We start from the raw sequence: 15,786 nt of genomic DNA, 5'->3' as shown, positions 1-15,786 counted from the left end.
GATAGACTTGCACATGCAGACTTTACTAGTCTTTTCACAGAATAAAGTGGTTTATTCCTTAAATTTCTTATGCAAACAAATATACTTGAAATTATAACCAACTGTGAAACAATCATTTGGGGTTGAATATTAGATCCAAAATTGAGGCATTCAAAAACTATGTAATTAATTATGAGAATTTTCCAATAGGGTTTAGTGATATGTACCATTGATATTACTTTTTTTAAACAAAGGTATTAATAATAATCAGGAGTTTGTTTCCAGATGAAAACTGCAACCTGTTCAAAGCCAGAGATATTTGTTGAATTTTGTTATTTTATTCTCTGATCATTTTGTTTGTTTCTTTCTTTAAGGATTAAAACAAGGTGAACCAACCATGACGGGCAAAACACAAACAAGCAACGTCACCAATAAGAATGACCCCAAGTCCATCAACTCCAGGGTTTTCATCGGCAATTTGAATACAGCCATCGTCAAAAAGGTCGACATTGAAGCTATTTTTTCAAAGTATGGGAAAATCGTTGGCTGCTCCGTTCACAAAGGGTACGCTTTCGTTCAGTATATGAGTGAGCGTCATGCGAGAGCTGCGGTGGCTGGAGAAAACGCCAGGGTCATTGCAGGCCAGCCTCTCGGTAAGCTGTGCTTCCGGGCAGACCCCCCCTCTCTTCCAGTATACCCGCATTGGTTGTTCTGCTAAATATGTGAACAGTTAGCAGCTCTGTAATATTTTTCGGGTCCTTAACTAGTTACATGTCCAGTTCAGTGTGTGTCATTTATGTGTAGCTGTTACAATCTTACAACGAAAAGTTGTAATTAAAGCTGTTGTGATAGTTATAAACTCCACCAATTCTGATACAGTGAAGCACAATGTATGAATGTGTTTTAAGTTCATTTGACTTGAAGTAGTGTGTAACTTTCACAAACATATGCTAAGTTTAGTGATCTTGCATATGAGATTTGTTCTAAAAGGATAATTTATTTTCTTTATTTACAATTTTTATTTGGGGGCAAGGTTTAAAATAGTAAAAGGAAATTTATTTTCCAGACTAGAAAAGTTCTCAACTCAATTTTTTCCCTAAACAGTTAGGGACTGTGTATACACCATTCTCGGTGCATCCTGTGTTCATTTTTTGCTTTTTGTCCGAGATACAATACTGAAATTTTGCTCAGACAATACTTTGTGAAGTGAAATAAAAATGAGAAGAAAACATTTGAAAATATCAAAGAGACAAAAATATTATATTAGTATTTATTTTCCCATATGAAAAATATAATCTGTCAATGTTTGTCTAGTTTATATTTCTTATCCTGGAAAGATTCATCTTTCAGATTGATTATATACTTTCTTGAATATTTAACATGTATCTTTAAATATAACTTGATCCACCCACACACAGTTTTATAACTTCTCTATTTTGTAACTGTTATGAGAATCCCCAAATGTAGTTTTTAAAATAAAAACCCCATTCCCATTCCCTCCCTTCTACCTATATTTCAGATGCATTCTGATATCTCATATTAAGTACATCCCAAACTGCACCTTTACCTCAGTTGGCTATAGGCTCTCTTACAGCCACCACTGAATACCAGGGCCCTTGGAAAAGCTCTGTTAGATCTATGCACTCTGGAATGTTCTACTTTATTTATAAACAAATTATGTCATCAACCTGCTTTAATCCTCTAAGGAATATATACAGAAAGTGTTTCTACTCCATTATGAACCATCTATGCTGTGTGAGTATCTGTACAGCCACATCTTCAATCACAGCTCTATGTTCTGCTTGCAGCCTTGAGATGCCTCCTGCGTAGCAGGATTGCTCCTGTTTTAGAGACTGTTAAACTCTGCTAGTTTCTTGTTCCCTTGATTGCTGCAAACTTTACATCCACTGAGAGGCTTTTTTTGATGGGCTTAAATTCTTGTCTTTACTACAGATTCTTGAATACTATGTAATGCATTGGTATCATTACTATTTAGATGAGATATTTTGTTTAGGATATCATGTATACAAGCAAAAAATTGAAACAGTCTGTCAAAGAATTAAAAAGTACTGAGTAATCAAATTAGACAAGAATGAAGAATACTATACTATCAAATGTCATCAATTCAGGAAAATGTTTCTGCCAGAAACAGAGGAAGAGTTCTAAATACTGTGACAAGGAAGTTGAGGCACTTATCTAGGTTATACAGTGAGACAAACAATAAAACATCACGAAGCTATGGTAGTTATTAAAATGTGAGGAAGTCTGAGGTACAATTGTAAAAACAAAATGTTTTAATATCATATCTGATATAAACCCCTAAGCATATTATGTGAAATCCCAGTTTGTATTTTTATCTGCATTGTTCGTTTTCTCTTGCATAAAGGAAGGTATTTTCCAATAGTCTTGTCTGTTTTCCAGGTTTCCATTTGGTTTTCTTCATAGCTACATTTCCATTACATAGCTTGATATTGGAGTTTTCTGACTATTTGCTTCTTTATAAAGTATTATAATAAAAAATTCTCCTTCTGAGCCACATTCTGGGTAATTTCAGACTCAATCTATTGCCTGTATCTCCACTTCTGTGAAACTAGCATAACCTGGTAGAAAGACATTTGTTTATTATTTTTTAAAAGTATGAACTGTAGAAAGGGTCCTGATTTCTGTCACCACTCAGGAGACCACTATCTCCAGAAACATGGGACAAAAAGACAGGTATATATCTCTGACCTTAGTGTCTTATCATGTATATATCTCTGACCTTAGTGTCTTATCACATATATATTTATATCTGACCTTAGTGTCTTATCACTATCACATATATATCTCCGACCTTAGTGTCTTATCTTCACAAAGCCAAGGGATAGGAATGATGGTCTCAGATTTCTGTTCATTGAGAAGCAGAGTTAGATGTTGGCTGCAATGGTGTTATATTAGCTTCAGACACACCTATGGCCCTTTTCAGTGTTTCTTTCGGGATAATCACCAAAGCATATGCCTCAATCAGAATTATATCCATATCCATGCTAAAGACTTTATTTATTTAGATGGAAGCTAATTTATTAGCTATTTTATTTTTTATTTTATTGCCTAAGTGTGAAGATTTTCATACAAAGCAGTTGCTTTGCAATTTGACTGATAAATTTGCTTTTCATTTCAAGTGTCTGAATATAACCACTCTTTCATCCTTCCTTCCTTCCTTCCTTCCTTCCTTCCTTCCTTCCTTCCTTCCTTCCTTCCTTCCTTCCTTTCTTTCTTTCTTTCTTTCTTTCTTTCTTTCTTTCTTTCTTTCTTTCTTTCTTTCTTTCTTTCTTTCTTCCTTTCTTCCTTCCTTCCTTCCTTTCTTCCTTCCTTCCTTCCTTCCTTCCTTTCTTTCTTTCTTTCTTCCTTCCTTCCTTCCTTCCTTCCTTCCTTTCTTCCTTCATTCCTTCCTTTCTTTTGTTCTTTCTTTCTTTCCTTCTTTCTTTATTTTTTACATATCCACTTTTCATCCCGCTCACTGTCACTCCTGTTCAGTCCCTCCCTCATCCCCCCAACCCCTCCTCCTCTGAGCAGGTGGGGGTCTCCCTGGGTATCTGCTCATCCTGGTGCTACAAGCCTAGGTGTTTCCTTTCCCACTGAGGCCAGACAAGGTAGCCCAACTATGAGATCATATCCCACATACAGACAACAGCTTTTGAGATAACCCCTGTTTGGAGCCCATAGGAAGATCAAGCTGCACATATGCTACATCTGAGTGGGGAGGCCTAGGTCCAGCCCAAATATGTTCTTTGCTTGGTGGTTTAATCTCCGAGAGCCTGTAGCCTCCAGGTTAGTTGACTTTGTTGGTCTTCCTATGGGGTTCCTGTACTCTTCAGCAGTGGCAGCCCTTTCTTCATTCTTCCATAAGACTCCCCACGCTTCATCCATGTTAGGCTGAGGTACCTGCAACTGTCTGAGTCAGAGACTCCCCACGCTTCATCCATGTTGAGCTGTGAGTACCTGCATTTATCTGAGTTGGCTGCTTGGTGGAGACTCTCAGAGCACAGCCATGCTATATTTCTGTCTGTAAGCACCATCTTTTATTAAACGCTGATCGCTAGAAATTGAGGAAAAGGCATGATACCCAGTCATTTTGAGTTGGAGTTGACTCCATAGTAGCGTGTGATTAATGCTTCATTTTTCAACCCACATACCCACATTCATCCTCAGTTACTGTGCATGGGAGGCTGGTTCAACAAAATTCCACAAACAAAGTAGGCATAGCCATTGTGTTTTATTCCTTTCTTGATAGAAGGCAAACAGAAAAGAATGAGTTCTGCCATTCAGAACATGTTTCTGTTTGTTTGTTTGTTTTTTACACTTTTGTTGAATCTGGGTTCTAGCCTGTAGGAATATATCACCAATTTTAGTGTTCTATCCTAAATCACTTTTTCCTGGAAATTCCTTCAAAGACTCTGCAAGAGGTGTGTTGTCCAGGTAATTCTAAGTCCAGTCAGGCTAACAATCAGTATTACCCATCAAACTTATTTTACTGAGGTCTCTTCAGCAGACTGTAGACACGACTGCAAAGGACAGAGTTTCTGAGGACAGAAATAGGAGCATGTGTCCTAAATAGTTGGCCTCCACAGGTTTATGGTCAGCTGATAGAGAGGGTGGCGTGGTTTCCACATACATCCTTCTTTGTCTCTCCAGGAGCTTGAACTTGACACAACAGCACAGTCTAGTGTTGGTTTGTTTTCACTTCAACAACAAATGGCTGTGCTCCACTGTCACTGGTAAAAGTTCATAATCAAGTTCAGGAACACTGTAAAGGAGGAAACTGCTACAAAACCAAAGGGAGGGGTGGACAGCTCTTGAATCATTGCCATTATGGAAAGAATTCTCAAAACTAACTCACCTTGAGACTGAAAGCTTGGTAGGAGAACCAGTCTGATAAATATACTTCCCTGACTGTCTATGCAGTGAAACTAAGGTATTTTATTGTGGAAGCAGAAAATATACTAACAATCACCATCTTTCTAAAGTTTCCAAGTTAGATGGCTGACATCTTATTTGTAAAGTACTTTAATGACCAATCTTACACTACTAATGCTAATGATTTAATGCAAAATTCTCTATTTATAATAGCTGAATCACATATCTTTTAGGAAAAAATTATTTTTAGTTTGATATTATCTGACCAATTCTCCCTGAATTATAGAATCATTTATTTAGCCAAGTCTCACTGTCAGTCTCCAACTGAATTATTAGCATGATGGAAATGTTCTACAGATGAACTGAAAGTTAGGCATGCCAACATGATGAGGATTGTTCTGTCAATATTTGAATATTTATTTTATCAATTCCATATATCTATTTACACAGAGAGTGTTTTATTCTTAGTGAAAACATCTAGTATGAAAGTTTAATGCAATTCTTGTTTTGACATGCAGAATAAAGATATAATTTCCATGCTTTTCTAATCCATATAAGGTGAGATATTATTACTTTTAAATGCATTAAATTTTATCTTAAAATCTCAGGACATGGATTAACTGTGGTTTTTGGAGCTTAGCATTCACTTTAATCTGGATTTTGCAATCCAGATTAGGTGACAGTCCTGATCTCTGGATTTTTAATTCTTACTCTGTTATTCGGATTCTTAAATCCTATTTCAGAACATATAAGAAAGTACCCTCATTTAGTTCAGTGGTCTATGCATTTTGCCAAAATGAGAAACTTCAATAGAATACAATGTTCCCTGACTGTCGTTTTTAAAAATATATAACATATGGATTAATAATTTAACTAGGGTTATGTTTTTCTTTAGGGGTTGGCTTCACTGTTTATTATTACTGCAGAGTAATTAAAGGAAAAATACTTAGCTGTTCAAACCAAAAACAAAGTCTTTGCTGCTATTTTTATTTTATTTCTTTTAAATTTCATTAGTTTCCTATACTTGCGATTTTACAAATTTCTTCAATAGATTTATGAAAGCACACAAATAGTACTCTGTTCTTTGTATCTTGTTTCTTTCAATTAGTTCATACATATGAAAAAATTTAAATTATAAATTAATCAAGATACTAATATTAAGATAGATGAATTACAGCAAATATTCTATTTAGTGGTATCATAAAAGTATTGCATTTTGTATCCTTAAATTTCATCTGGTTTGTTGGAGCCACATTGTTTGCATACAATTGAAACCGTAATAACTGAAATCATTGACGACCTTTATTTAAAACGTGTCCCAGACCCAATGGTGAGGTAGATGTGACTTCAGCTATCATTTATATTTCATTGAAAGCCTGAACCTTTGCTTTATAGAGCAAAGGACATTCAGACAACCTTCGAATGACACCAACTACCTATTCAGACTGTGACAATCTTAAGATTGTTCTCCTTTCCCCTATTAACACTCTCTCTCTCTCTCTCTCTCTCTCTCTCTCTCTCTCTCTCTCTGTCTCTCTCAACAAGTTAAAAGTTCTTTTTGAAAAGAATATTTTAAATATTTATTTGAGTGTTTCCCATCACATACCCCAATTGCTCTCATCTCCCTGTCCCTTCTTATCTGCCCTCTGCCCTTGCAACCTCCCTCCCAAAAGAAAATAATTGTCAAAACTGAGCAAAATAAAAAAAGCAAAACATGGCCATAGGGTGCTTCCTCCACGCTGCGCTTGCTGTGGGGTGGCAGGAATGGAGGCAGGAATGGTGGCAGGAATGGTGGTGCCCCCAGCCCTCCTTGTGCAGCAGCATCTTCGTCTCCTTCCACTCCCAGGTCAGATGGGCTTCCTAAGGCCCCTAAGGAGACATAATTACACGTATATTTATCATACATATTTGGGTAGCATAACTCCTACCTAGTCACGTTTTGGTAATGCTGACTTTTAACATAATGTCATATTGTGGATTTACAAAAAAGGGACTGTTGGTTATATCAGTGTATATTTGCTGAACAGAATAGCCCATCCTCCTAATTCATGTCACTGAGACAGAATCAAAGACTGCTAAAAAAATGAGTTGCTCCTGGCCCATATTACTAAACAGACTTCAAAAATCTGACAACAGCTAGACAATTTATTAATGCACAATAAGTGTCATCTCTATAAAATAAAAAGGTATTTCAGTTTGGTTATTTAACTGACTGTAGCAAAATATAAAATTACTAAAGTACTATTATGACATACCCTGTTAATATTCACTGAATTTGGTTTTTAACATTTGTTATTATAAAAACCCTTATAATATTAATATACTATAAATCTAATTATAATCATAAGAATTTTGCACCCTGAAATACATTCCTTTAAAGAATAAATAAACTTTTAAATATTTTATATTGACTATTTGTGGATCTGAAGTTATACAAATTCTTCTTTTGTACCAAAATGTCATATGTATCAGGATAGATATTGAATAAATCAAATCAGTGCTGATTTCACACATCTACTAATTATGCTGGTTGATTACTCATAGGCTATAAATAAGCATTTGTAATGTCTGTCTTTTCAGATTATCTCACTGTTCTGTTGCTGAAGTTAACATAAATCACGAATTTTGGAAGTTGACTTTAAATAGTAGGAATAAACAAAAAAGAAACACATTTTTTTTTGCAAGCATCATTTGTAAGTGTAGAATCTATCTTCTGTATCCTCTCTTTCTGAACTAGTTATCTTACTATCACTGTACTGAAATACCAGAAAAACAAGCAAAGTCCCCAAAACTAACAAACAACATCAAAGCAAAAAAATCAAACAAACAAAAACAACTAAAAAGGAGAAAGCCTGTATCTTCACTAATAATTCCAGCTCACGGTCGAGGATAGATGCATTACTGCTTTTGCATCTAGATGGTAGAAGACCTCAGAAAATAAGTAGAAAGCACTTCACATCTTGTAATTTGGAAAGCATACAGGGAGACAAAAAGTGTGGGTCAGGGAATAAGATATATCCTGTAAGAATCCAACCTCAGTGATGAACTTCTAGCAGGGAGACCCTGACTTTCAGACTTTCCATACTCTACCAGTGTACCAGTACCATGCAAACTCATCAGGAGAAGACAAAACAGTAAGGGCAGAATGCTCATGGTCCATTTACTCTCTGAAAAACCCATGTTTGGAGATGGCATGTTTGGAAGTCTCTGATTTGCAAGTTCAAGCGAGAGATGTTAACATTACAACAGGCTCACATCTCCTGATTTCATCTGCTGGTAAAGGCTCCAAAGCTGCTGCTATTAGAGACCAGGACAAGAGAAATCTTTGTCCACAGCTGGCTTCTTTACTGCCTGAAGAAATGTATTTATAAGGAATATTTTTTTAAAAATATCAAAATGAAAATACTATTGTTTCAGTAATAGAGAACAAGATAGAATGTATCTATGACATTGCTTACATATGCTGTTAAAAAGACTCATGTAGGGAGACTTCAGTTTCTAAAATAAACACAGGAACACTATAGAAAATGTGTATATAAACTTACTTTTGGCAACATCGTTCTATACTACATGTGCTGGTTTGAATGACAATGGCTCCTATATGCTCATGTATTTGAATACTTAGTTTCCAGTTGGTTAAAACTGTTCCAGAACTGTTAAAAAGGACTAGGAGCACGACTTTCCTGGAGGAGATATATTGTTACAAATGGGTTTGGAGGTTTCAAAGTATACTTATAGTCTCCAACCTGTCCCTCTTCCTCCTCCCTCTCCCACTTCTTCTCCCTCCTCTCACGCCCTGTCTCTTTCTCTCTCTGTGTTTCTTACTTCCAAATAAAGATTTAAGCTCTCAGTGTTCAAAGATTTTAATCCTCTAAAACTAAAGCTTAAAATTCAATGCTTTCATCTGTGGGTTGCCTAGGTTATAGTGTGTTATTAGAGCAATGGAAAGTAACTAAGACAATGCTATACATAATACATAAGAAGTCACAAGGGTAGAAGCATTATCTGAAAATGTGATCAGTATAGGACTGATGAAAGTTTTCTCTACAGAGTAGGAACCAATTTAAAAGGATGAAGGTGAACAGAAAACTGATCCCAGGTGAATGAAAGTTTATACATGCAGACTTAATTCTGCCAGAGAGCACTGTGGAATAACCTGGCTAATGGAAAAGAAGCGAGAGAATAAAATAGAGTCCTAACTATTATGAAGATTGACTTCAAATGACCATTTCACATTGGTTACATTTAATTTGACAATTATATTATTTATTTGGTAATGTATCATTTATGTGCATAATATTATTTTGTCACTCCATATAAATCTTTTTATGTGTTCATTCATTTCCCAATTACTAATTTCAAATTCACAAAGGACATCTGCATAAAATAGGTCCTCTGAGAATGGAAACTTAGCAAACTTTGAATAAGTTATTTACTGCTTTTCCCCCTGACTTGTTGAGTACAGTACACTGAGCCTTGAAGATTCTAAGAGAATTCTATAATCATAATTGTATCTATCTCCAGGACTTGTTTTTTCAAGAAAGTCTTAACTATATAGTTCATATACTTATTTGAATTCATTTTACTGCCCAGGGTAGCCTCATATGTGAAACCTCAATCTCTTTGTTATCATGAGATTTAGAATACCCGGTGTGTTACAATATAACTATAATTCTTTTCTATTGAATTGTTTAGTATTTTAATTCTCTTTCTTAAGTAATACACTATCTATTTCTCTATAGTGAGATTTAAATCTTTCTCTGTACTACCTGTAGTCAGATACACGTTTTTATAATATTACTTATCAGAATTGGCAATTCTGTCAGTTGGAATCCTCTACTGTGCATTTAGATTCCTCCCTTTCATGTGTTAGATCCTAGCTGCATCCTTTCTAAGTTGTGATAAAATAATACATTTGAAAATTACCTATCATTTCTAAAGAGAAAATAACCCAAAGTTAGAAATTATCTCTGATATAAAGTAACCAAACTAAATGCCCAGATAAACATTTATTTTCAGAAATTGTCTGTAGTTTTAGTAAATGCAGATACATGAAAATAGTGCTTTGTGCTATTTTCATAATAAGTCATAACCACTTAAAGATATATCATTATACTTATCCAAAAAATAAAACTAAATCTCTGAGAAATTTTGATATATTTATAAACATAACCTACCTTCTGTATAAAGGGTATTTTTTATCCAAAGAAACAAAAAAACCAAGAAAAATTGGCCTGCCTATAAAATTGGCACATCTATTTTAGTATTGTTATTTTTAATAGTATATCTGGGTAAAAGTGTCCTTGATCTCTTCTTCATAATCTTAGTAGACTCCCTTTTAAAGATATGATTTCTTACTCATTAAATTGATCCATTCGTATCCACAAGAAAACCACTTAAAATTGTTAAGAAAAAGGGATTCATATAGGTGTTTAAGTTAAAAAAAAGTACTATGAGTTCTGAGGGTACTGAACACTCAATTTCAGATGTATACTATTTATCAATACCACTTTAATATGTTTCTTTAAAACCTCATGAACTCTGGCATATGTATTTTATTTATGAGAACATTGGTTCATTCTCCACTTGTATCACCCTCCCTATTTGAGGAAGTATTATTTTCTAGTACATGCCTTCAGGTGCAAGTTAGATACAGAGCTTGAACAACTAGTAAGGATAGATTGACAAAGGCCTAGGGTAAAATGACAAGTTCAGATAATCACTTTTGACAATGTATTTATTCTATTGCTGATCCCTGAAGAACTTCAGAAACCTTGTGGGGATTTCTCAGTATCAAAATCTTGTAGGAAAGATCTAAAGAATGCTGCTGGTTATAAAGAGCAGTTTTAGCAAGACGTGATTATACAGCTCTATTACCACTTTGGACTGATGAAAAGCAAGGCAAGGCTGTGAGCTTTTATTTCACCTTGAAGAATGTATAACCAGCATCCTTGCTTATGGTGACGGGCTAGCAAGTTCAGCTTCTCAAGATAGCAATGAAAAGTCCATCCTTCATCTATTTTGAGGACTGCTGGCAATAGGTATATAAACATTTTAACTAGTAAATCTTTAAATGTGCCTTAGTCTTTGAATCTATCAATAAATCATTCTAGACTTTTCTGTCCCTAAATAATTGTCTAATGAAGCCCTGTATTTTACACTTGCAATGTTCTAGTATGTTATATTTATATAGACATTCTAAGTGATTATGAATTTCAGGATGCCTGACTGAAATAATAATAGTGACTTTTGCTTTTGGGAAAAAAATTTGTGTATACAATGTGGAAGGGCTTGAATAGCACAGAAGGAATTATAAGAAATTCATCATGGGTGAGTATTAAGACTATATTTTTTTCTGTGGCTTGTATGAAATGTCACAATTCTATATTAGTATCTTGGAATAACATTTTATTTATAAGTAAATTTTGCTCATGTATTTTTCTCAAAAAGTTTAAGATGTTCCCTCGCATATTTAAAAAATAATTTCCTGCCTTACCTTATTTCAAGTAAATATAGCTAATTTCATTTGAGAAATAAGGAAATCCAAACATTCTAAAATTTAAAGAGAATGCATATTTTTATCAGGAGAAACATCGTAGAACTTCTTACGACCATGATGAAATTACAGTATTTAAGCCTCAATTGCAGCATCCAGAGAATACACACAATATCTGGTAATTATTTAAGAATTGTTCATCCTCATCCTTCGCTGCCATCAGTCCATAAGTGTTAAAATAGCAATGTTCTGCAGACCATAAAACACAGCACATTTCAAGTTTCCAGTAATTAGGCAGAGCTACTTAAAATGTTATAAACAAATGCTAATTAACAAACTTCTGCAGCAGAGTGAGTTACAGAACTGGAGTTCTGTCAAGCAGGGAAATGCTTGGCCCTACTTAGAATAGAAAGCCTGGGGGATTGATTTGCATTATGTTTCCCTAAACCTAAGTTAGGAAACACAATGGCAGAGAGCTCAGCTGCCTCTTCCCGGTGACTGTTACTGCAAACTCTGAAGCAGTAGTTAAGAGTCCTATTAGTTATCCATTGCTTGTGGTTAATCCCTAGCAGAAGTTAGTCATAATGATACATAATAGAACCCTGGAGCTTGTTGGTCCTTCCATCTGGATTTGGAAGGGTTGTTGTTGTTGTTGTTGTTGTTTTGGTTTTGAGTTTTAAACCATTTTCACCATGCTGCACTGGCATAAGCAAAGCAGTTCTTCTTTAAAACCTACAGGAGATGGTGTTAGAGACTCAGCAACGTGAGTTCCTTGAGGGCTTGGAAACATCTTGTCCTAACCTATGAAATAGAGACAGGAAACAGAATCATGATGATTATTCTAGCAGACATTTTCATTCTAGAATATAATCTGTGTGTAAATGAAGATGATCAATATATAACACATGCTTTGTAAAAAATATAATACTTACTGATTACTATTAAGGGAAAAGTTATATTTAAGAACATCTTATTGGGGCAACTGTGTGATAAATGTGTTCTGAAACAACATATACAAGTACGTGGAAATTCAAAATAGTATACTCTACTATACACTGAAAATTGTCAAGCACTCTGATAATTCAGAAAACAATCACTGTTCTAAAATTGCACTTTATAGAAAACAGCAACTAATTTAGCTGTTTCTTATTTGGTAGTAAGTAGCAAATTCATGAATATTCATCTTTGAGAAGTGTCTTAGTTACTACAATCTTAAGTGCCAGAGCACAGAAATTAAAATGATTGCTTTTATTATTTGTGAAAGAAGGAAGTTTTTGGTTTAAACTGGATTCTGTCAGTATCTCAGCTTCCCAGGTACTACTTCTGCCATGACCGGTAAGGTTCTAACTGTGTGCACATTGAACTTGCCTTTAAAAATGGAGATGCTCGGCGCCAAGCCAACATGACGGTTGTGATGAGGATTAAATAAATTAACACTTTCAATAAAATGGTTAAAACATTTCAAGGAAAATAGACAATTCCAGAAATCACAAGCAGACAAAGAACTGGGCATCAAATCCCTTTTTATGAATTACATATTGAAGCTAATAAATATATTTTAATATAAGTTTAAGGACAGCAGTTAAAGAGTTTTATTCAAAGGAATAAAAAGGCACACAAGAAGCATGGAATGTGGGCTTCAATAAGAGAATGATCTAGGCCCATTTTCCTTTTTTCTTTTTTAATTAATTAATTATTAATTATTCATTTATTTTACACTCCAGATTTCATTCCCTCACCCCTTCCGTCAGTCCACCCTCCAACTGTTCCACATTCCATACCTCCTCCCCACCTACCTGTCTCCACTGGAATGTCTCTACATCCCACCCCACCTGACCTCTAAATTCCTTAGAGTCTCCAGTCTCTCAAGGATAAGTTATATCTTCTCTGAATGGCCCATTTTCTTAAGACATCTGAAACCTTGCTGAATTAATGACTTTAAGAAAAAGCTGGGTCCCTATCCTAGACTTTTGATCTCACAGATATTGAGCTTGAAAGTAAATTTATTCTATTTCACTGTCTTCTTACTTTGTGAGCAGTGTATGACTCTGAGTAATCTGTCATTCACAGACACTATGCATCCATGAAACTAGAACAGCACATGACCATGAACACATATTTCTTGATTCATTCTAAAGGACTTTTTAATGTACTGTTCACAATTTACATTTAGTTTTTAATACTTTGGGATTCAACTCTTGGATGGAGCATACAATTCAATATGATTCCCTTGTTGAGTACCAATTAACACCATAACAAGTTTTTGGATTTTTATTTTGAGAAACTGCTGTTTTCTTTCTTTCTAGACATCAGATTTATAAAAATAACATAAGCCAGTTTAATTAGCCAATATAATAAGTTAGAAAAGTGGACTGGATTCACAGAAAGTTGACTAGATAGATAAACATATGATAGACATATATTTGTTTATCTCACTCCAGACACAATTTTATATATATATATACTGCTATTAATATTATATAAGGAATACTGATATTATATTAAATTTTAGCATATTTTATGTACCATTTTCTACTTCTTTACTACTTATATTCCTCATTTCCTAAAGTTAGTCATAAATTTTAACCATTTATTGTAATAATTCCGTGTACTATATATCTGTAACAATGTCCCTTGTAAATGTATGGTTTTACTTTTTATAGGACTTTGAGAATACTGTTACAGCATAGAACTGGTGATGTTTGTCTTTGTTCACCAAATGAGGAAGATTTCTACAGTGTGTTAGTTCCCTATATGAAATTTCTACTCAAATTGAAGAAATCTTATTATACACATAATAGTTTAATATCAGGAAACAAGGACTTTTACTATTTCCTGCTGTCATTTCTCAGCATGTAAAGATAAAATTGATATAACTTGAATTGTATTATTTGAGAATGACTGATTTTGAAAATCATTCTTTTGAGGTGGTAACTTGAGTATCATTAAAAGTAGTTATTATATGAATTTTGATTTGAGATGAAGAAAGAATTTCCAGCAATTTATGAAATGACCCAAGGCATACTTCTGCCACTTTATCCTATGTATTTGTATAAAACATGAATTCCTCACTGAAGACTTTAAATCAAAATGTCAATCAACTAAAAAAAAAACTACTGGCAATGCTCTGTGTCTTTCAGTAGGAAGTACCCAGCTAAAGTGTAATTCTTTATATAAAAACAAATAAGCATGTCCAGCCCATAAGCATACATGTTTTATGTGTAGTGAATGAAAAAAATATATGGAAACAAAATATTTAATTTATAGACACTTACAATCAGTACACATTTTTTTAATAAATATTTTTTATTCGATATATTTTTTATTTTCATTTCAAATGATTTCCCCTTTTCTAACCCCCCACTCCCCGAAAGTCCCGCAAGCCCCCTTCTCTCCCCCTGTCCTCCCACCCCCCTTCCCACTTCCCCATTCTGGTTTTGCTGAATACTGCTTCACTGAGTCTTTCCAGAACAGGGGGTCACTCTTCCTTTCTTCTTGTACCTCATTGATGTGTGGATTATGTTTTGGGTATTCCAGTTTTCTAGGTTAATATCCACTTATTAGTGAGTGCATACCATGATTCACCTTTTGAGTCAGGGTTACCTCACTTAGTATGATGTTCTCTAGCTCCATCCATTTGCCTAAGAATTTCATGAATTCATTGTTTCTAATGGCTGAATAGTACTCCATTGTGTAGATATACCACATTTTTTGCATCCACTCTTCTGTTGAGGGATACCTGGGTTCTTTCCAGCATCTGGCAATTATAAATAGGGCTGCTATGAACATAGTAGAGCATGTATCCTTATTACATGGTGGGGAATCCTCTAGGTATATGCCCAGGAGTGGTATAGCAGGATCTTCTGGAAGTGAGGTGCCCAGTTTTCGGAGGAACCGCCAGACTGATTTCCAGAGTGGTTGTACCAATTTGCAACCCCACCAGCAGTGGAGGAGTGTTCCTTTTTCTCCACACCCTCTCCAACACCTGCTGTCTCCTGAATTTTTAATCTTAGCCATTCTGACTGGTGTAAGGTGAAATCTCAGGGTTGTTTTGATTTGCATTTCCCGAATGACTAATGAAGTTGAGCATTTTTTAAGATGCTTTTCCGCCATCCGAAGTTCTTCAGGTGAGAATTCCCTGTTTAACTCTGTACCCCATTTTTTAATAGGGTTGTTTGGTTTTCTGGAGTCTAACTTCTTGAGTTTTTTATATATATTGGATATTAGCCCTCTATCTGATGTAGGGTTGGTGAAGATCTTTTCCCAATTTGTTGGTTGCCGATTTGTCCTCTTGATGGTGTCCTTTGCCTTACAGAAACTTTGTAATTTTATGAGGTCCCATTGGTCAATTCTTGATCTTAGAGCATATGCTATTGGTGTTCTGTTCAGAAACTTTCTCCCTGTACCGATGTCCT

General features: G+C 34.8%; 1 protein-coding gene across 1 annotated transcript in view; it reads left to right on the top strand.

Moving 5' to 3' along the window:
* The first annotated feature begins 358 nt into the window (after nucleotides 1-358).
* Nucleotides 359-15,786, top strand: part of Ralyl (RALY RNA binding protein like) — a 381,351-nt gene continuing 365,923 nt past the window's right edge. Inside the window, exon 1 of the mRNA XM_052180983.1 lies at nucleotides 359-632. Coding sequence (XP_052036943.1) covers nucleotides 377-632 — 256 coding nt within the window. The 5' untranslated portion in view covers nucleotides 359-376. The remainder of the gene's footprint in view (nucleotides 633-15,786) is intronic.

This window comes from Apodemus sylvaticus, chromosome 4 (assembly GCF_947179515.1).
Source record: "Apodemus sylvaticus chromosome 4, mApoSyl1.1, whole genome shotgun sequence".
Classification (NCBI taxonomy): domain Eukaryota; kingdom Metazoa; phylum Chordata; class Mammalia; order Rodentia; family Muridae; genus Apodemus; species Apodemus sylvaticus.
The sequence above is the reverse complement of the archived record's forward strand: the minus strand, read 5'-3'. Positions and strand labels throughout refer to the sequence as shown.